The sequence below is a fragment of the Podarcis gaigeae genome, assembly GCF_964106915.1.
Source record: "Podarcis gaigeae genome assembly, chromosome: 1".
Lineage (NCBI taxonomy): Eukaryota > Metazoa > Chordata > Lepidosauria > Squamata > Lacertidae > Podarcis > Podarcis gaigeae.
In genome coordinates this window covers 5810151-5832669 of record NC_139678.1, presented here as the reverse complement: position 1 = coordinate 5832669, position 22519 = coordinate 5810151, and the positions used below count along the sequence as shown (strand labels likewise).

General features: G+C 46.5%; 2 protein-coding genes across 2 annotated transcripts in view; one reads left to right on the top strand and one right to left on the bottom strand.

Annotated features, from left to right (window-relative positions):
* Positions 1-22519, bottom strand: part of CGRRF1 (cell growth regulator with ring finger domain 1) — a 451182-nt gene that overhangs the window by 239864 nt on the left and 188799 nt on the right. The window lies entirely within an intron of this gene.
* Positions 1-22519, top strand: part of GCH1 (GTP cyclohydrolase 1) — a 43721-nt gene that overhangs the window by 14838 nt on the left and 6364 nt on the right. The window contains exons 2-4 of the mRNA XM_083738233.1: positions 1607-1716; positions 10134-10189; positions 21712-21743. Coding sequence (XP_083594359.1) covers positions 1607-1716; positions 10134-10189; positions 21712-21743 — 198 coding nt within the window. The remainder of the gene's footprint in view (positions 1-1606; positions 1717-10133; positions 10190-21711; positions 21744-22519) is intronic.

Below are 22519 nucleotides of genomic sequence, written 5' to 3'. Positions count from 1 at the left end.
TCGTTTAGTCGTGTCCGACTCTTCGTGACCCCCTGGACCAGAGCACGCCAGGCACTCCTGTCTTCCACTGCCTCCCGCAGTTTGGTCAAACTCGTGCTGGTAGCTTCAAGAACACTGTCCCACCATCTCGTCCTCTGTCGTCCCCTTCTCCTTGTGCCCTCCATCTTTCCCCACATCAGGGTCTTTTCCAGGGAGTCTTCTCTTCTCATGAGGTGGCCAAAGTCTTGGAGCCTCAGCTTCAGGATCTGTCCTTCCAGTGAGCACTCAGGGCTGATTTCCTTCAGAATAGATAGGTTTGTTCTTCTTGCAGTCCACGGGACTCTCCAGAGTCTCCTCTAGCACCAGAATTCAAAAGCATCAATTCTTCGGCGATCAGCCTTCTTTATGGTCCAGCTCTCACTTCCATACATCACTACTGGGAAAACCATAGCTTTTACTATACAGACCTTTGTTGGCAAGGTGATGTCTCTGCTTTTTAAGATGCTGTCTAGGTTTGCCATCACCTTTCTCCCAAGAAGCAGGCGTCTTTTAATTTCGTGACTGCTGTCACCATCTAAACTCAAGGCTAGATTACTGCAATGCATTAAACGTAGGGCTGCCCCTGAAGACTGCTTGGAAATTTTGCCTGGTGCAGAATTTGGCAGCCAGGTTGTTCAACGGTGCAAGATGGAGTGAGAATTTATCACCGATTCTGGTTGCCAATTAGTTTCCAGGCCCAATTCAAAGTGCTGGTCATGACCTATAAAGCCTCAGGACCTCAATTCCTCAAGGACCACCTCTCTCCATAGGAATAGATCCAGACCCTGCAATTATCGTCTGAGGCCCTTCTTTGTGTGCCTCCTCCTTGAGAAGTCCAGAGGTTTGCAACACAAGAAAGAGCCTTTTCTGTGGTGGCCCCCTTTTTGTGGAATGCTGTCCCCAGAGAGGCTCACAGTGCTATCATTACATGTCTTTAGGTGGAAACATTCCTCTTTACCCAGGCCTTTGGCCATTAAATAATCTATGGCCTGTTAAATGGGGGTGGTGGGGGGGGGAGGACTGTTATTATTTAAGATGAATTTTAAGCCATATTTTAATTAATTTTTAATATTTTAATTTAATTTTAATTAATTAATTAATTAATTAATTAGAGAGCCAGTGTGGTGTAGTGGTTAAGAGCGGCAGTCTCCTAATCTGGGGAACCAGGTTCATGTCTCCGCTCCTCCACCTGCAGCTGCTGGGTGACCTTGGGCCAGTCACACTTCTCTGAAGTCTCTCAGCCTCACTCACCCCACAGAGTGTTTGTTGTGGGGGAGGAAGGGAAAGGAGATTGTTAGCCGCTTTGAGACTCCTTAAAGGTAAAGGGACCCCTGACCATTAGGTCCAGTTGTGGCCAACTCTGGGGTTGTGGCGCTCATCTCGTTTTACTGGCCGAGGGAGCCGGCGTACAGCTTCCGGGTCATGTGGCCAGCATGACTAAGCCGCTTCTGGCGAACCAGAGCAGTGCATGGAAATGCCGTTTACCTTCCTGCCGGAGCGGTACCTGGGGTAGTGATAAAGCGGGATATCAAATCCAAACTCCTCCTCCTCCTCCTTCTCCCTCTTAATGTGCTTTGTTTAATTTCAGATGTACTAAACGATGCCATATTTGATGAAGATCATGACGAAATGGTGATTGTGAAGGATATAGACATGTTCTCGATGTGCGAGCACCACCTGGTTCCATTTGTGGGAAAGGTAATTTTTGACTTCCATCCCCCTTTCTCACTTTTTGCTTTTTTAAAAAACCAACCACACAGAGAGAATGAGCAGGGATAGGAATCGGAATGTTTGGTTCACCAAAGCCTTTAGGGATTCCATCAGCAAGTTATCGCAGAATCGTAGAATTGAAGAGCCAAAATTTACCCGCAGGGGTCATCACTTCCATCTCTCCCCTGTCATGAAGGGATCTCAGCTAAAGCAGCCGTATCAGATGGATGAAAAGAAGTGGAAAAAAGGAAAAGTAACATAGGCAACGTCTACGTTTCTGGGTAGACTTGTCTGAACAAAAATGTTTTAAGTGGACGCCTGTTTGATGCACGTTTGTTGTGGGATTAGCTGTGTGAGGATTATTGTCATTGTCTCATTGATCTTTAATAGTAGTAGTAGTAGTAGTAGTAGTAATAATAATAATAATAATTAATAATAATAATAAATTTTCTTTATACCCCGCCCTCCCCGGCCAAAGCCAGGCTCAGGGCGGCTAACACCAGTAAAAACATAATAGGGGGGAAACCAATTTAAAATACAGGTTAAAATGCCATTTAAAATGCAGTCTCATTTTAAAAGTCAAAACCATAAGAGGAGGGAAACATAAGGGTGAGACTGAGTCCAAACCAAGGCCAGGTGGAACAGCTCTGTCTTGCAGGCCCTGCACAAAGATGTCAAGTCCCGCAGGGCCCTGGTCTCTTGTGACAGAGCGTTCCACCAAGTCAGGGCCAGTACTGAAAAGGCCCTGGCCCTAGTTGAGACCAATCTAACCTCCTTGAGGCTCGGGACCTCCAAAGTGTTGTTATTTGTGGACCTGAAGGTCCTCCACGGGGCATACCTGGAGAGGCAGTCCCGTAGGTATGTGGGTCCTAGGCCGCATAGGGCTTTAAAGGTCAAAACCAGCACCTTGAACCTGACCCTGTACTCCACCGGGAGCCAGTGCAGTTGGTAAAGCACTGGATGAATGTGATCCTGCAGTGAGGACCCCGTAAGGAGCCTCACAGCGGCATTCTGCACCCGCTGGAGTATCTGGGTCAGCTTCAAGGGCAGCCCCGCGTAGAGCGAGTTACAATAATCAAGGCTGGAGGTGACCGTCACATGGATCACTGTGGCCAAATCAGGGTGAGAGAGGTAAGGGACCAACTGCTTGATATGGCAGAGATGGAAAGATGCCACCTTTGCTGGGGCTGCAACCTGCACCTCTGTGGAAAGGGAAGTGTCGAAGGTTACACCCAAGCTCTTGACAGAAGGCGTTGGCACTAATTGATTGATTGATTTGCATGTAAATCCCACCTTTTCCCTCCCAGGAGCTCAAGGAGACATACATGGCAGTGGCGTAGTGTGGGGGGTGCAGGGGGGGGCTGGCCGCACCGGGCGCAACATCTGGGGGTTAGGGTTAGGGGGCGCAAATCCACGGGTTAGGGGGCGCAAATCCACGGGTTAGGGGGCGCAAATCCACGGGTTAGGGGGTGCAAATTACTTGCCTTGCCCCGGGTGCTGACAACCCACACCACGCTACGCCACTGATACATGGTTCTCCCTCTCCCCATTCAATCCATACAACAACCCTGTGAGGTAGGCTAGGCTGAGAGGAGGCCGTGACCAGGCCCAAAGTCACACCTAGTGAGCTTCATGGCCGTGGGGGGATTTGAACCCTGGTCTCTCCCAGGTTGGAGTCCGAAACTCTTCACTCAGTGTTTCCCAAACTTGAGTCTTCTGCTGGTTTGGACTACAACTCCCATCATCCCTAGCTAGCGGGACCAGTGGTCAGGGTTGATGGGGGTTGTAGTCCAAAAAAACCTGGAGAAACAGCTTGGGTAACCCTGCTCTAACCACTACAACACAGGGCTGTCTTTCTACTCCTCATGGATAGTGTTTGGTATTATGCAAGAAGCCAGTGTTGACCTTAGCCACATGGGGGCAAGCCAAGGGCTTCATTGCCTGTTAGTTTTGCCTGTGGCTCTGTTTCACCTGCGGGGCTTGCCGATCAGAAGGTTGGCGGTTTGAATCCCCGCGACGGGGTGAGCTCCCGTTGCTCGGTCCCTGCTCCTGCCAACCTAGCAGTTCAAAAGCACATCAAAGTGCAAGTAGATGAATAGGTACCACTCCAGCGGGAAGGTAAACGGCGTTTCCGTGCACTGCTCTGGTTCGCCAGAAGCGGCTTAGTCATGCTGGCCACATGACCCGGAAGCCGGCCAATAAAGCAAGATGAGCGCCACAACCTCAGAGTTGGCCACGACTGGACCTAATGGTCAGGGGTCCTGTTTCACCTGCGGCTGAATTTTCTGCAAATTTTAAGTCACCGCTGCCGAATTTGCTGCCCAGAATTGCCACCTGGAACCGAGCGAATTCTGGTGCAGAGCTCAGCACTGATCTAGCCGGCAACTGGGTCATAGCTGTCAACATTTCCCTTTTTTAAAGGGAAATTCCCTTATTCTGAATAGGATTCCTCGCAAGAAAGTGGGAAAGTTGACAGCTATGGTCTGGGTGGGTGGGGCTCAGTGTTGGCAGACAGCTGGATTCAGAAACCCAGACTCAGGAGCCAAGGAAACCCGAACTGCGTAAAAGAGGATAAATGGCACGAGTTGAAATTGCGTCTCTTCGCTCATTTAGTACAATTTGCTTTGCTTCAAAGCGAGTTTTGCAAGGAAGGGGGGGGTGGTAAACAGAGGAGGGCTCGGACGAGCCTTTTCCAGGACGGGAAAGCGTATCTTGCTTGTTGCACATTCAAGATCCAGGTTTTTAGAGAACGGGTGGTGTGTGTGTGGAGAGAAAGAGAGAGCGTCTCTCTGATGTCTCCCTGCAAATCCTCCCAGTGCTGTTTCTGGAGACCTTTCCTTGCCAAAGTCTTTGCTGACTTCCCTCTGCAGAGGTTGCCCCCACTCTCTTTGCACCGGTCTCGCCTCCTTCATCATAGCTTCTGACATTTCATTTCAAAGCCCTTCGTACCAGCAGGCTTCCTCGAGGGCAGACGTCTGTGCATTAAACCTGATTGCCCTGGACATAAGCTCTCATCTCTTCCAGGTCACACGAACCGTCAGTTAAAAAGGCAGCATCGCAGGAGCACAGAACCTGCTGGGAGCAATAAACCTCTACTTTATTCCCCCCCCCTCTGTTTTTTATATTTTTTAAAAAGAGAAGCTTTTCCCAAAAGATTCAAAATATGGATGCTGGAAGTTCAGAATCTAATCTGTGCTCAGATTTATTATTATTATTATTTATTAGTACTACTACTACTACTACTACTACTACACAATAAGGAAAGAGTTGGGGGAGCAAAAGGACTCTTCCCCCATCTCTGTGAGAGGAAAGACAGGTAGAGAGGAAGCAGGATAGTGTCCCAAATCCTTGCGCCTTCTAGCATGATTATGGTTTAATTAGTGTATACCAGCTCCACCTGGTATGTAGGCTGAGACCCTATCTGCCTGCGGACTGTGTCGCCAGAGTGGTGCATGCTCTGGTTATCTCCCGCTTGGACTACTGCAATGTGCTCTATGTGGGGCTACCTTTGAAGGTGACCCGGAAACTACAACTAATCCAGAATGCGGCAGCTAGACTGGTGACTGGGAGCGGCTGCCAAGACCATATAACACCGGTCCTGAAATACCTACATTGGCTCCCAGTACGTTTCCGAGCACAATTCAAAGTGTTGGTGCTGACCTTTAGAGCCCTAAACAGTCTTGACCCAGTATACCTGAAGGAGCATCTCCACCCCCATCGTTCTACCCGGACACTGAGGAGGGCCTTCTGGCGGTTCCCTCAATGCGAGAAGCCAAGTTACAGGGAACCAGGCAGAGGGCCTTCTTGGTGGTGGCACCCCCCCCTATGGAACACCCTCCCATTAGATGTCAAGGAAATAAAAAACTACCTGACATTCAGAAGATATCTGAAGGCAGAAGTTTTTAATTTTTGATGTTTGATCGTGCTTTTAATATTCTGTTGGGAGCTGCCCAGAGTGGCTCAAAGTAAATTATTATTATTATTATTATTATTATTATTATTATTATTACTTACACGACATGCTCAGTGTGCATTGTAGCCAATAAGCGGGGCAGGTCCATGCCTCAATGAACTTAACAATCCAAAATGAAACACTCTGGGACCGGGACCAAGAGGACCAGAGATACAAGAACAATTGGAATACATTTATTGGATATATAAAGGAGAACAACAAAAATATTAAGACACTAGCAGGACTAGATTAACACCTCCAATGTAAAACAGTAGAGTTATGACAATAATATACGCAAAAATATGTAATGTATATACCAGCGGTCGGGAGGGAGGGACGTCAGGATTCGGCAGAGTCAGAGGGAATATAATGTGGCAAAAAGGATTGTTGGGGAAAGAATTACATGTTGAAAACAATAAAAAATTATTTGCAAAAATTATATACCAGCGGTTGTGAGGGAGGGAAGTCAGGATTCGGCAGAGTCAGAGGGATTATAATGTGACAAAAAGGATTGTTGGGAAAAGAATTACATGTTGAAAACAATAAAAAACTATTTGCAAAATGAAACACTCTGGAAACAAGGCAGAGATAAACAGGGAATCAACATGCAAAGTGACTTTTTTTTTGCTTTTGTGCATAGGCTTAGTTATCGTCAGGCATGAGAAACAAGGGTAGGGGCTGTATCTGGCCCCATCTGCACCCCACATTAGAAGCAGTTTAGTACCACTTTAAACAGTCGTGGCTTCCCCCAAAGTCTGAAACTCCAGTCAGTGCAGACAATATTGAGGAACATGGGCCAGTGGTCTGACTCTGTCTAAGACAGCTTCTTGCATTGCTCAGGCTACAGCCAGGAAGTCCTCAATGGCAACCAGGATTGTGGATTTCTGTCTGGGGCCTGGTGGCAGCTGACTTCTGCTCTGAAAAAGAAGAGTTTTTTTGGGGGGGTATTTACTTTCTGCTCTCCAGCCAGAAAAGCCCCCAAACTTGGGCTCTGACGCTTGTTCTTTTCCTCCCTTGTAAAATGATGGCACTGCGGCGCCCGTAAGATTATTCTCTTCTCCAGAGAAAGTACATTCTGTGGCTTTCCTAATTGTTATTATTATTTTTTTCTTTCTAAGCAGTTCCAGCTAATTTGGCAGGGGACAATTTGTCTTTTCTGGCAGCTCCATGTTCACTGGGGCTCTTCCCGATGCTTTGATCACGCAGACACAACCACTGCCTGTGCCCTCCCCATAGCTGTCAACCGTCCCTTATTTGGCGGGAAAGTCCCTTATCCCAGCGCCGTGTCCCGCTGCTGTCCCTTATTGATGATGTCCCTTAAATTTCCCGGGTTTCAAAGGAAGCAGCTCCTCTCCCTCCCTCCTTGCCGGCCAGGGAGGAGGGAGGCTCCAACTGTGCTGCTTGGCTGCGTTGCTCACCCAATAAGGAGTCTAAGAACGACTGGCGGGTGGAGCTTGCATGCCTTGTGCCGATCAAATCGGCCGCGTTGCCTGGGGACTCGCCTTTGCTCAGCGCTTCCCAGCGGAGAGGTGACGGTGGTTTCCCTTGCTGCATCCCCTTTGCCGGGTTGCTGCGCTGTGGGAACCACCACTTGAAGCTTCGTTTGGCTGCTGGCTGGGCTTTCTGCCTTTGTATCGGAGGGGCTCAGAAGTCGAACATATCAGTGCCCAGAAAATCCCTTATTTTGGCTGCTGATCCCTTGTTTTCGAGGCTGCTGGTCCCTTATTTTCAAATCTGTAAGTTGACAGCTATGCCCCCCCTCTGGGTACCAGTTACTGGGAGCCATCGCAAGTAGAGGGGACCGTCTTTTGAACTCGGGTCCTGCTTGTGAGCTCCTCGTCAGGGCATCTGACTGGCCACTGTGAGAAGCCTGAATGAGACGGCCTTTGGGTCTGATCCAGCAGCCCAACTCTTCTTAGAGTCATGAAGAAGCCTTGGCCTTTACATTGGGAAATAAAATAACATTAATAATAATAATCTAATTTAATAGCTCTTCTCTCTCTCCAGGAAACATAGGGGAAACAATTTACGTAATTGCGAAACTTACCAGAAGCATCAGAAATCAAGATAACAAACTTTTTATAAAAGAATGGAAATGGTTTGTTGAATATTTACAGATAAATTGTGAACAGATAAAAACATTAGCAGGATTAATGAAATAACCTGCCGTTTTATAAGAGCATATATTTGCAGTAGATATATAAGTGAGTGAGTTAAATGAACTTGAGTATGCAGAAGACATAAACAAATTAATTTAAGGAACGACAGGAAGAGGGAGAAGGAAGCCAAAATTTGGAAATGTTTAGTAAAGCTAATGAAATGTATAGAGTTGAAAAATATAAATAAAAAACAGAAAGAAAGAAAGAAAGAAAGAAAGAAAGAAAGAAAGAAAGAAAGAAAGAAAGAATTTATGTAGTTCTGTGTAGGAATGAGATTTGCAGAGATTTTTTTTTTTAAAAATAGTTTTTTATTAAAGTTTTTCTTGCATAACATTTACAGAGAATCTGCACACCTTTGTGAAGAAGGTTCTTGCAATCCTTTGCGGTAAGCTCTGACTTTTCAGCTTAAGCACAGAAAGGCACAGAACCTTCTGCCTTTTTCCTGCCCCCCTTTTTTAAAGAGAAGCTTTTTCCAAAGAATGCAAAAGTTCTGGAGGCTGGGACTATCAATGGCTCTGAGTCCTGATGCCATCCAGAACTGGAGGCAGCAATGATTCTGAAGACCAGTTTCTGCAAATCGCAGGAGGAGAGAGACGCTCTTGTGTTCGAATCCTGGTTGTGGCTGTCCCACGGGCATCTGGTTGACCACTGTGAGAATAGGATGCTGGACCAGGTAGACTCCTGGTCTGACCCAGCAGTCTTTTATGTTCTTATGACCCATTGAAGTCCTCAGCTTTTAAAAAATCAGCTCCGTGCACCAGCGTGTCAAACGGATTTGTGTCGCCATTCTTAGACCTCCAAGTACAGTGGATGCTCAGGTTGCGAACGTGATCCGTGCATGAAGCACGTCCGCAACCCGCAGCGGCGCGTCTGCGCACACGTGAGTTGCGATTCAGCACTTCTGCGCATGTGCAAAGCGCAATTCAGTGCTTCTGCACATGCGCGACCGCCGAAACCCAAAAGTACCGTATTTTTCGCTCTATAAGATGCACTTTCCCCCTCCTAAAAAGTAAGGGGAAATGTGTGTGCATCTTATGGAGCGAATGCAGGCTGGACTACTGCAATGCGCTCTACGTGGGGCTACCTTTGAAGGTGACTTGGAAACTACAACTAATCCAGAATGCGGCAGCTAGACTGGTGATTGGGGGCGGCCGCCGAGGCCACATAACACCAGTCTTGAAAGACCTACATTGGCTCCCAGTACGTTTCCGAGCACAATTCAAAGTGCTGGTGTTGACCTTTAAAGCCCTAAACGGCCTCGGCCCAGTATACCTGAAGGAGCGTCTCCACCCCCATCGTTCTGCCCGGACGCTGAGGTCCAGCGCCGAGGGCCTTCTGGCGGTTCCCTCCTTGCGAGAAGCAAAGCTACGGGGAACCAGGCAGAGGGCCTTCTCGGTAGTGGCGCCCACCCTGTGGAACGCCCTCCCATCAGATGTCAAAGCGATAAATAACTACCTGACATTCAGAAGACATCTTAAGGCAGCCTTGTTCAGGGAAGTTTTTAATCTGTGATATTTTACTGTATTTTTGGTTTCTATGGAAGCCGCCCAGAGTGGCTGGGGAAACCCAGCCAGATGGGCGGGGTACAAATAATAAATTATTATTATTATCATTATTATCCCAGAAGCCAGAACAGCAAGAGGGATCGCTGCGCAGTGCTCCCTCTCGCTGTTCTAGCTTCTGGCTTAGCCGTGCAAAGCCTCTTCCGGGCAGGGAGAGCCTTCATCCCGCTGCCCTGAAGAGGCTTTGCGCGGCTATCCCAGGAGCCAGAACAGCTGCGCAGCGATCCCTCTTGCTGTTCTCGCTTCTGGGATTCAGAATATATATTTTTCTTGTTTTCCTCCTCCAAGAACTAGGTGCGTCTTAAAGTCTGGTGCATTTTATAGAGTGAAAAATACGGTAACCCATTCCGATACTTCCGGGTTTTGGTGGTCCGGAACCCAAAAAAACCTGAAGCGTTTGTAACCCGAGGTATGACTGAAATCTTCTCGGCTTTTTTGGAAGCCCAATTTGAATGGTTTTTGGTTGCCCCTTCCCTTCTTTACAGGAATGAGAGACAAACGGGAAGTGAGTTCACCGAGCATGTTGACTTTTCTGTTCTTTCTCGGCCTCCTAACGCAACTCGCATGGCCATTATTTGCTCTTCCTTGCACAGGCTAAAAAGCGCACTCCTGGTTCATGTTTGATCTGGCATGGATGCACATGCACGAACCCCCCAGGTCTTGCCCAACAGCCGCGCACCTGTGTGATCTTTTTCATGACTTCCCCCCATCCTTCCTTCTTCCCTCTCTTAGGTGCACATAGGCTACCTCCCTAACAAACAGGTCCTGGGACTCAGCAAGCTGGCAAGGTAAGAACTTCCAGGTAATTAAAGTAATGCTGTTTGCTAAATTGGATTGCCTTGAGCGGAGTGTGTTTAGCTGCATAATCTGACCCTTTTCTAAGAGCCAGGAAGCTGTGCTGTTGTGTGTTAGCCTCCTAGTCTGGGACAAGACTCACCTGCGAAAAGGATGCTTGCAGCTGTGAGTCTCTGTGCAGAACACATCAGTTCATGACGGACGGATGCCCTGACAGACCGATTGTGTTAGTGCTACGCTGAATTCCTCCCTGTGTAATTTTGATAGGTGTGTTGTTGTTGTTTAGTCGTTTAGTCGTGTCTGACTCTTCTTGACCCCCTGGACCAGAGCACGCCAGGCACTTCTGTCTTCCACTGCCTACCGCAGTGGGACCACCAAAACCCGGAAGTACCGGAATGGGTTACCGTATTTTTCACTCTCATGCTGGTAGCTTCGAGAACACTGTCCCACCATCTCGTCCTCTGTCGTCCCCTTCTCCTTGTGCCCTCCATCTTTCCCAACAGCAGGGTCTTTTCCAGGGAGTCTTCTCTTCTCATGAGGTGGCCAAAGTCTTGGAGCCTCAGCTTCAGGATCTGTCCTTCCAGTGAGCACTCAGGGCTGATTTCCTTCAGAATGGATAGGCTTGATCTTCTTGCAGTCCATGGGACTCTCAAGAGTCTCCTCCAGCACCAGAATTCAAAAGCATCGATTCTTCAGCAATCAGCCTTCTTTATAGTCCAGCTCTCACTTTCATACATCACTAATGGGAAAACCATGGCTTTAACTATATGGACCTTTGTTGGCAAGGTGATGTCTCTACTTTTTAAGATGCTGCCTAGGGTTGTCATTGATTTTTGATAGGTGTATGTTGGCCAATATTACAGCCTTCTTTTTTTCAATTTTTTAAATTAATTTTCCAAATTTAAGACAAACACACAAAAAGAAAAAACAATACAGTATTAGAAATACAAACATATAAACACCTAACTGTTAAAGGTCCAATTTAGTTTACATTGTTAAATGACTTCCTCAAATCCCTCCTGACTTTCAGTAAATCTCATTGTGAAAGTTTTCCAATATCTATTTTCCAATAAAATTTACTTATTCAAATTTCTGTCTTCCTTCCTTTTCATAATATTTTCAGTCCATAATGTTATAAAATTTGACATATTTTAATCCTCGGCCAATTTGGTACTTACAAGTGATTCTACTTATGTTATATTCAAATATCTAGCTAAATAGTCCTTAAATTTCTTCCACTCTTCTTGACGTTCCTCTTCTTTCTGATCGCAGATTTTTCCAGTCAGGTCGGCCAGCTCCAAAAAGTTCAACATCTTCATCTGCCATTCTTCCACTGTTGGTATTTCTTGTGATTTCCAATTTTTGGCTAACAAAATTCTTGCTGCAGTTGTGGCATACAAAAACAATCTAACATCTTTTTTGGGCAATTCCAGTCCTCTTATTTCAAGTAGAAAGGCTTCTGGTTTCTTAATAAATGTCTATTTTAACATTTTTTTCAATTCATTATAAATCTTTTCCCAGAAATCTTTCACCTTGGGACATGTCCACCACATATGGTAAAAGGTGCCTTCTTTTTCTCTACACTTCCAACATGAATTATCATTTGTACGGTAGATCTTTGCTAGTTTTACTGGGGTTAAGTACCATCTATACATCATTTTCATAATATTCTCTTTTGGTACAGTGCATGCAGTAAACCTAACCCCTTTCTTCCACAATCTTTCCCAATCTTCAAACATTATATTGTGTCCAACATCTCTTGCCCAATCCATCATCACAGATTTAACTTGTTCATCCTTTGTATGCCACTCCAACAATAAATTATACATTTTAGATAGGTTTTTGACATTAGTATCTAACAACTTCGTTTCCAATGCAAAACCATTTTTCTTGTCAAGCTTATACAATTCATTGATCTGAACATTACAGCCTTTCTTGCCACTTGGTTAAAAGCTTGTCTTCCCAGGCACTGTGTTTTAGTTGAAACTGCTTTCAAGGCTCCTTAGTTTAATGTCCTTTCTTTGCCTTCCATCTTTTTGCTGTTGGTCATTCCATATCCCTAAGCTGTGTGGATAGTTTCATTTTTGTGAATTGTCCTGGGATTTTCTGATACAAATTCAATTATAAAAAATGATTAAAAATAGCAAGCCACATGCTAACTTCCTGAAACAGTAAACCCTCCGTTCACAATTTGGACTGGTATGGGACTCAGCTACATTAGCAAAAAAACCCCTGACATTTCAAATTTGTTATAAACATGGAACACCAGATGGCGCCAGAGAGCAAAACAAATTTGGTGTGATTTTTACATAGTGTTTTTTTCTTTTTGTTATAACGATTAAATTTTGACTTGTTTATAGTGTTTCCCCCCTTGTGTGTAGATCCACTCGTGGGCTGTACTGCTTATGTTGATTCTTCTGCTTTAATCAGCAATCACATTTCTTTACAGCCACTGTTTGCTCGTTTGATTTGATTTCTATACCACCCAATATATTTGAAATGTCTCTAAGCAGTGTACAAAAAAAACTGAAGCAGCAACCACTCAGCCTCTTGGGCTTGCTGTTCAGAAGGCGGCGGTTTGAATCTCTGCCATGGGGTGAGCTCCCGTTTCTCTGTCCCAGTTCCTGCCAACCTAGCAGTTCGAAAGCACACCAGTGCAAGTAGATAAATAGGTACCGCGGTGGCAGGAAGGTAAACGGCATTTCCGTATGCTCTGGTTTCTGGCTTAGTCCTGCTGGCCACATGACCTGGAAAGCTGTCTGCAGACAAATGCCGGCTCCCTTGGCCTGAAGCGAGATGAGCGCTGCAACCCCATAGTCTCCTTTGACTGGACTTAACCGCCCAGGGGTCCTTTATCTTTACGCCCGATATACCTGATTGGCCATGTTGGAGCATCACAAGTGACCTGCTGGATCAGGTCAGTAGCCCATCTAGTCCAGCATCCTGCTCTCACAAGAGCTAGCCAGATGCCTGTGGGGAAACCCAGAAGCAGGATCCGACCACAAGAGCCCCCTCCCCTCCTGTGGTTTCAAGCAACTGGTGTTCAGAAGCATTGCTGCCTCTGGCCAAGGAGGGAGAGCAGAGCCCTTGGTACCTCCATGAAACAGGATGCAGTGCTGCTCTTTGGTTCCTCAAACCTTGTGGCAGCCTCTTGCCTCTTGTGGTGTAGTGGGTAAGAGCGGTAGACTCGTAATCTGGGGAACCGGGTTCGCTTCCCCGCTCCTCCACATGCAGCTGCTGGGTGACCTTGGGCTAGTCACACTTCTCTGAAGTCTCTCAGCCTCACTCACCTCACAGAGTGTTTGTGGTGGGAGAGGAAGGGAAAGGAGAATGTTAGCTGCTTTGAGACTTCTCAGGGTGGTGATACTCCTTCATGGATCACTGCCTTGCCGTGGCGTAGGGGCTTGAATAACTCAGAGAAGCTATGAGCTATCTTCACTTCCTGGCAAAGAGAAGGGGAAGAAATGGAAGCAGTGAGAGTTTTTACTTTCTTGGGTTCCATGATCACTGCAGATGGTGACAGCAGCCACGAAATTAAAAAAGACGCCTGCTTCTTGGGAGAAAAGCAATGGCAAACCTAGACAGCATCTTAAAAAGCAGAGATATCACCTTGGTCCATATAGTTAAAGCTATCTGACTAAACAACAAAAGTGGGATATCAGATCCAAACCACTCCTCCTCCTCCTCCTCCTCCTCCTCCTCCTCCTCCTCCTCCTCCTCCTCCTCCTCCTCCTCTTCTTCTTCTTCTTCTTCTTCTTCTTCTTCTTCTTCTTCGCCTCAATTTCTTTATTTTCTTAGCTTGCTACTGACATCAGTGTGGACTTTCTGGCCTTGTGGCATTTGGTGATTCACTTCCGTTTCAGCTTTTGGCTTTCCAGGTGTGGGAACTTTGGAGGGCAGCCTGCATAATTGCTCGCTTTTGTCCGTCTCCGGGTGAGCAAATGCTGAAATTACCCTCCAGCGTCTTGCCTGCCTTGTGGCGCTTGTCTTCATCCTCAAGCGTAGGGAGGGATTCGCTTCAGATGCATTTATTGGTCCTCTGCTACAGGCCGATCGATGGCTTTGCATCACTCCACAATTATCCCCAAATTGCACAATCACAGAAAGGACTTTTGGGCGAGAACGGTCTCTCGCGTCTGATGCTAATAATGGCACTGAAAACATGTCATTTCCTGCACGTCTCCCAGCAGTCAATAAATTGCTAAACAATGTTCACAGGCTTGATTCCTGGCTGGTGTCAGTGATGCCATGAATGACTGAGCTTCAGGGCTAGAGTTTAAATCTCTCTCCAGCCATTTACTCACTCGGTGGCCTTCGGGAAACAGCTATGCTGTTCCCCAAATCTGTAATATGTGGAGGAAACAACCCACACACACAACAGCCCTGTGAGGTATGTCAAAGCTTAGAGCAGTGGTTTTCAAAGCGTGTGGCATGTCACACTGGTATAGCAGGAGAAAATGGTGGGACCGTTCAAGCATATTTATTTGCAGACTATGGATAAATCTCTTTTCAAAACAAAAGCAAGAGCATCAAGCGATACCGAGGGCAATCCTAGTTGCATTTTCCAATATATTTCTATTTTAAAATTGGTGTAGTGCAAACAATTTTTTATTCTCAAAGTGCGGCCCAGAAAAAAAATGTTTGGGAAACACTGGCTCAGAGAAACTGGCCTGAATACTCTCAGTGCTTTGTGGCTTGGCAGGGACTTGAACCCAGGTGTCCCTATTTTATTTTATTATAATTTTTATTTTTTTAAAAAATCTTTATTATACATAAACTTAAACAGTACAATACAATACCATACATGCATACCTGCAAAACATACGTTACCTATATACAAACCCAGTGCAGAGACACCATCAGTATTTGACTTCCAACTCTTCTCATTGTGCTATTTTACAATTTAGCAATCTGTATGCATTTCATTTTTATTATTCTGTTTTCCCAGTTCTTTTTCTAGATGAGTTTTTCTATACATTTCCTCTATTTTCTAGATTCATTCTATGTCTGTCAGGAGATCCACCTTATTCATATAATTTTTAAGATAGTCTTCGAAAACCACCCATTCCTTATTAACTTTTTGTATAGTGTTTCCTCTTACTCTCCCTGTTAACTTTGCAGTACAGTCTACTTACATATCCCTCTGGATACAGAATCTTTGGGATACTTCTGGGTTTCGCCGTGCGTGCATGCGCAGAAGCGCTCAATCGCGCTGTGTGTGTGTGCAAAAGCGTGCCTCTATTTACGTTATTTTCAGGGTGCGAACGGACCCCTGGAACGAATTAAGTTTGTATCCGGAGGGCCCACTGTATGTAAATATTTAATCATTTTCGCTAACCAGTCTGTGAGCTGGTTATTTTAACTCGGACACCCTCTCCATCCGCTATGCTGGCACAGAGGACTTAGGAGTCTTCTGGGGACGCAGGATGCTGCCTTATACCGAGTCACCTGTCTCAGTGCTGCCTACACTGACTGGCAGCTACTCCCTAGAAATTCAGAGATTTCCCCATCCCTGTCGGAGGCCTGCCTGCCCCTGCTGTGCACAGAAGCATCACATACAGACCAGGCCTCTGAATCTCGCTTGCTGGGAACTGGAGCCGAAAGAGGGGTTTATTGCCTTCCGGTGGGATCCTGCTGGACAGGCGTTGATGGGTGCAGCTTGCCTCTTGATCTGATCCAGTAGGCCTCTTACTTTGCTTTTTTGCTCATTCACGCAGAGCACTGATATTATCTATTCCTCAGTGGGCACGTGAATGGCAGATGCCAGGCTCTGCGATATGGCTGGACGTTTGTGCCGACAGCTGTCCTCTGGGGCTTTCTCCTTTTCCTTGGAAACTGAACTGCATTAATTCACGGATGTGCTGCTTTGGATCGAAAGGCCTCATGCGCCATGGCCCCACCCTCGCACACACCGCCATTCCCTTCGTACACATGCAACACACAACTCGGTCTCGCTATTGAGAGCTGCTTCTTTCCTTATGCTCTGCCGGCAACTCCGTCTGATTCCTGGCCTAGTGTCATTAAAAAAACAAAAACAAAAAACTGAGCAATCTTGGGAGAAAAGCAATGACAAACCTAGATAGCATCTTAAAAAGCAGAGACATCACCTTGCCAACAAAGGTCCGTATAGTTAAAGCTATGGTTTTCCCAGTAGTGATGTATGGAAGTGAGAGTTGGACCATAAGGAAGGCTGATCGCTGAAGAATCAATGCTTTTGAATTCTGGTGCTGGAGGAGACTCTGGAGAGTCCCATGGACTGCAAGAAGATCAAACCTCTCCATTCTGAAGGAAATCAGCCCTGAGTGCTCACTGGAAGGACAGATCCTGAAGCTGAGGCTCCAAGACTTTGGCCACCTCATGAGAAGAGAAGACTCCCTGGAAAAGACTCTGATGTTGGGAAAGATGGAGGGCACAAGGAGAAGGGGATGACAGAGGACGCGATGGTGGGACAGTGTTCTCGAAGCTACCAGCATGAGTTTGACCAAACTGCGGGAGGCAGTGGAAGACAGGAGTGCCTGGCGTGCTCTGGTCCGTGGGGTCACCAAGAGTTGGACACGACTAAACGACTAAACAACAACAACAACTTCTTCACCAACCTGCTGCTCTGCGCTACAACTCCCATTAGCCCCAGCCAGCAGGGCCGTATGATGCTCAAGCTGACAGGAGTTGTAGTTCTGCAGGGCGCCAACTTGGCAAAGGCTGGAATATTGCCTGGTGCCTCTGGAGTGGAAGTAGGAACGCTTTGTTTTGACATAGCGTTGTGTGAACCCCAATCTCTGGCAGGAGACTTGGGGTTCCTGCACTTATCCATCTTTTGCTTTCCTTGGAATGAAGGTCAATGGAGACTGAAGTGTCTTTAGGATATATGGTTTCATTTAAACATCTATGTAACCTAAGCATAGGGTGGAAAGGTACATGGCATAACATGCCAAAGTATCTTGGAATCATAGAATATTTGAGTTGGAAGGGACCCAAAGCTCATCTAGTCCAACCCCCTGCAATGCAGGAATCTCAGCTAAAGCATCCATGACAGATGGCTGTCCGATCTCTGTTTAAAAGTCTCCAAGGAAGGAGAGTCCACCACCTTCAGTGGGAGTCTGTTCCACTGCTGAACAGCTCTTACTGTCAGAAAGTATTTCCGAATCTTTATGTGATGGCCTGGGAATCCGATTCAGAGGCTGAACCGGAGGAATCCCAGCCTGCACAGGAGTCCCCGCCTCCAGGGCCGGCTGAACTGGGGCAGGGCCTTGATTCTGAAGCGCCTGCACCTGTGCCGGATCCTCAGGAGCAGGCACCAGGTGAATCCACTCTGGCTCCGGAGGTGCTTGAGGACTCAGTGCCTACAGGTGAGTCTCCCCCGGGGCCCAGTAACCCTTCAGCCTCTCCTGAGCTGCAGAGGCTCAGGGCAGAGAGGCGAAGGGAACTGGTTTCTCCCAGGAGGAGTGCTCGCCTTAAGGCCAGGAGAGGCGGGTCTCCTGGGGGCCGGGACCGCCCCTGGCCTCAGAGAAGATAAAGGCCAGTCAGCCCGGTCCCAGGTTGCGGGAGCAACGTCGTTAATGAGCTGTTTTGGCCAGCATCCAGTCCTGTTTCCCCCAGAGTTCCTGTCCTTGCCCGGCTTCTCGCTATGGACCCCACTTCGCCCGAGGAGGACTGTCTGCCGACCCTCAGCTCAGGTCCTGGACCTCGCCCCACGGAAACCTCCCCCCTGGACCAGCACACTTTAGTTGGAATTTTCTTTCTTGTAACTTGAAGCCATTGATTCGAATCCTACCATCCAGAACAGGAGAGAACATCTTGCCTCCCCATTAGGTTTCCAGGGGAGCCTCAAGGCACAGTTTGGGTTCAGCACAGATCAAGACATGTCTCTGTTACTCCAGCTTCCAGCATTAGCCATAACCCTCCTCCCTCCCCATTTCTCCCCCCCCAGCTGTCCCCTTCTGCATATTTTTCTTAATCTTTGCCACATGAGGTGGGAAAAGTCTCACCCATTTGTCTCCATGGCAACAAAGCAACCTCTTTGGCAGTGGCGTAGCGTGGGGGGTGCAGGGGGGGCCGGCCGCACCGGGCGCAACATCTGGGGGTTAGGGTTAGGGGGCGCAAATCCACAGGTTAGGGGGCGCAAATTACTTGCCTTGCTGACAACCCACGCTACGCCACTGCTCTTTGGACATGTGAATGGAAGTCCTTAACTGGCCAGCTAAGGCCATCACCTTAACAAAGGAACTGGTTGGGCCAGTTCATAATAAATAAATAATAATTTTTTATTTATACCCCGCCCTTCCCGGTTCAGAAAACCAGGCTCAGGGCGGCTAACAACAAATTTAAAACACTTAATTGATGCAACAAAAAACAGCATAAAATACAGCATAAAACGTGAATAACAATAAATTCAGAATTAAAAAATCAATTTAGGGGGAAAATCCATACAATAAACATTAGATGATCACCAGGGCTAGCTGGCTAAATTAGTCCTATTTGGGCCAGCGAGGAGACCAGGGCAGAATTAGCTGTGGGATCCCAGAGCGGGTGATCTTCATAAAAAGGGGAGGGGGAGGGAAGGAAGGGGAATAACAGATGAGGTTAAGTTCAAATTGAAAGCCAGACAGAATAGCTTTGTCTTACAGGCCATGCGGAAGGAGGTTAAATTCCACAGGGCCCTGGTCTCCTGGGACAGAGCATTCCACCAGGTCGGAGCCATCACTGAGAAGGCCCTGGCCCTGGTGGAGAATAGTCTGACTTCCTCAGGGCCCAGGACCTCTAAACTATGAATATTCATGAACCTTAAGGCCCTCTGCTTAAGGTTTGGCAGCGTTCATAGAATTGTAGAGTTGGAGAGGGATCCGATGGTCATCTAGTCCAACTCCTTGCATGCAGGAATCTCAGCTAAGGCACCCATGGCAGATGGCCTTCCCTCTAGCCTCACAGAAACAGGATCACAGGTGTGAACCTGGTTTTCACCCAGAACGACCTCCCCCAAACCTGTAACAATACCATGAAGCTGGTATTCTTGCAGTCAGTAGCTATGGCGGTTTCCAAGACTGCAGCCTCCATTGACCTTGGAGCTTTGGGAGCTGATTTGGGGGAGACAGCAAATTTGAGAAGTCCGTGCTTTCGTTTTGCTACTTCATTTGTAAGTGCTGCAGCTGATTATCCAAAGCTGGATTTCGCTTCCTTGCCACCTTGCTGGCAAGGAAGCCCAGATAACTTTGCACAAAAAAACCCACATCTTCTCTTTGTCCTATTTTATTTAAAGCCGCTTGGGGCTCCAAATCAGGTTTGTCAACAGGAGAAGAATAATCTCTCGTAATAGGATTTCTTGGACTAATGTGTCGGGTTAGTATACTTGGTGGCGTGATCCTGGAACAGTAAACAAACACCTTTTTTTTTTTTTTACTTTGCATTTTCGTGCGGATTAAATATTGGAGCTATAATTGGATCATTGCACAGTTTCCTAAATGCTTTGCCTGGCATTCTCATTGAAGGGCCTGGGACAGATTTTTCTGGCAGGGAAAACTGCTTTGGTGTGATCTATCTCTCTCTGTGTGTGCTGTTTCTCACCACTGAGCAACTAGACCCTGGTTGCACCCAGGTGGTACAAGGAGGATTCAGCTTGGAGCTGAAAGCAGCACCTTCTGCAACCCCCCCTCCAAAACTGATTGGTCAGGTGGGATCCCCGTCTAAATACGCTGTTGTCAGAACTGGAAGCTAAAAGGTGTCTCTGGAAACACGTACATCTGGATTGACTAGCAGGCTAGAAGAGATTGCTCCAGTAACTTTTTGACCTTGCCAGTTGGTATGTTGGTATAGTTAAAGCTATGGTTTTCCCAGTAGTGATGTATGGAAGTGAGAGCTGGACCATAAAGAAGGCTGATCGCCGAAGAATTGATGCTTTTGAATTATGGTGCTGGAGGAGACTCTTGAGAGTCCCATGGACTGCAAGAAGATCAAACCTCTCCATACTGAAGGAAATCAACCCTGAGTGCTCACTGGAAGGACAGATTGTGAAGCTGAGGCTCCAGTACTTTGGCCACCTCATGAGAAGAGAAGACTCCCTGGAGAAGACCCTGATGTTGGGAAAGATGGAGGGCACAAGGAGAAGGGGACGGCAGAGGACGAGATGGTTGGATAGTGTTTTCGAGGTTACCAGCATGAGTTTGAGCAAACTGCGGGAGGCAGTGGAGGACAGAGGTGCCTGGCGTTCTCTGGTCCATGGGGTCACGAAGAGTCGGACACGACTAAACGACTAAACAACAACAACAACAATGCTCTGCCCCAGCCCATCTCTGAGCTCCAGACACTTTGCAAATCCCTCCAAAGAACTCTTAACTTCTGGTTCCGCCTAAACTCAAATCCCCCTGGTTTACTATCCCTAGTACTTCAAGACTCCCATAAAAGTGCCTGGCTTAAGTCTATCAAAAACTTCACTCTTGTGGCCTATCCCCACAACACCTACTCACTATGGGCCCTACTAAAGCAAACAGTCTAGTTGGTCAACGTCTAAAAGATATTGAGCATCAGAACAACCTGGCCACTATAAGGAAATTCTGCCCTTGGTATGTTCATTTTCCACCTCTGCATTTTGATTCTCTGGCCCCATATCTGCACAGACTTGTTATCCCAAAATACAGACGTGCTTTTACACTTGCGAGACTGGATGTTTTGCCATCAGTGGTACTTGAGGGCCGATTCCAAAAGATCCCGCCTGAGAAACGTCTTTGCCCCTGTGGAGATGGTAGCACCAAAACAGCGGCACACGTCCTTCTGTCTGTACTCTCTACAAAGACCTGAGGAACGAGATCATCACTCCATTCGTACTAACCATCCCAGGGCGCTTAACCACTGCCACAATGTCCTTTCTTCTATCAGATCAAAATGAGCAGATAACACCAAAGGTTGCTAGGTTCATAGCAGGGGCAATCAGAATAAGGACCACTAACTGACGGCTGATTCAGGACTTTAAATTGTGCTCTTATATCAAATTTCCTTTTCTGCGTATACTGTAATGTTTTACTGTTGCTATGGCCATTGGCTAAGGCGAATAAAGTTTTTGCAAATCCCTTTGCGTGATCCAGGTTGGTGGGTCTGTTTCTACTGAACCCAAGCTAAGAATGTTTGAAGTCCTGCCCATTTTCATGGGAGTGATGAAAGTGTACCCATAATTCTCCTATTAAAATTAAGGTGCCTTGAAAGAGATTCGCATGGGAGGGTGTGTCCCAATCCTGGGAATTTACCTGGAATTTATCTTGATTTCTTGAGATGGTTTACAGGTGGGACCATAACAGGAAATTTGTGTGATTTATGATGGGGGAGGGATAGAAAAAACCGGGGATAAAGTGTGTTTTGGGGAGGGAGTCCCGTTTGTTTTTATTGCTTATCAATTAATTTACATTCCGTCAATGCCCAAAGCTTGCTTTTTTTGTGTTCATAAGTTTGACGTCTGCTTTCAAATCTACAGTTTGAAAGTGCTGTTGTAACAGAACACTGCCTTTTCTTTTTCTCCCCTTTTTAAATAAAGGATTGTTGAAATCTACAGCAGAAGATTACAAGGTGAGTAATCCCTTGTGCTCTACCTAATGATATCTCTCTCTATAATAAAAATGGAACAGTGTCATCACACAGACTAGCCATTGGAGGATTGGTAATGCCTCATCGCCACCCTGGAATTGCATGAAGTCAGGGTGGGGTAAGGGAGCAAACCAGTGCCGGATTTACGTATAAGCTAAACAAGCTGTAGCTTAGGGCCCCACTCTCTTGGGCCCCCCCAAAAAAATGTAAAGGAAAAAAAACCTGGATGTACATTTCCAAAATATAAAATAAATATAAAATAAAACCTACATACAGCAACACTGTTGTTTAGGTGCTTATGATGTAAGTCATGGGCCCCGCCTGCTAGCCTGCTCCCTAAAATATCACTGGGTTGCTCATTTCTATATATAGAGTGCCTACATTCTGCATGCACTGGTTGCATGGAAACATGTGGCATGCAGCTGCAGACTTCAGTACAGCACAGTTCCATTCAGGTCAAGCTGTTGCACCTGCTATCTAATATTAAAGAGTGCTTGCAGACTGATGATCAGCATAGACTAAGGGTATGAGTCTTCTGATCGATTTCATGTAATACATAATTTATTTATTTTGATCCCATTATAAAATTACTATTAATATACTACTTCTTAATTGTATTTCAGTTCAACAATTACTTTGATAAAATACATAATTTTCTTACGTGCTAATGGCTTGAGATACCTGTTAGGTTCATAAATTACCATATAGCATATATTCAACACAAAAAACAGCGGCAATTTGTTGTTGACAAAGGACAG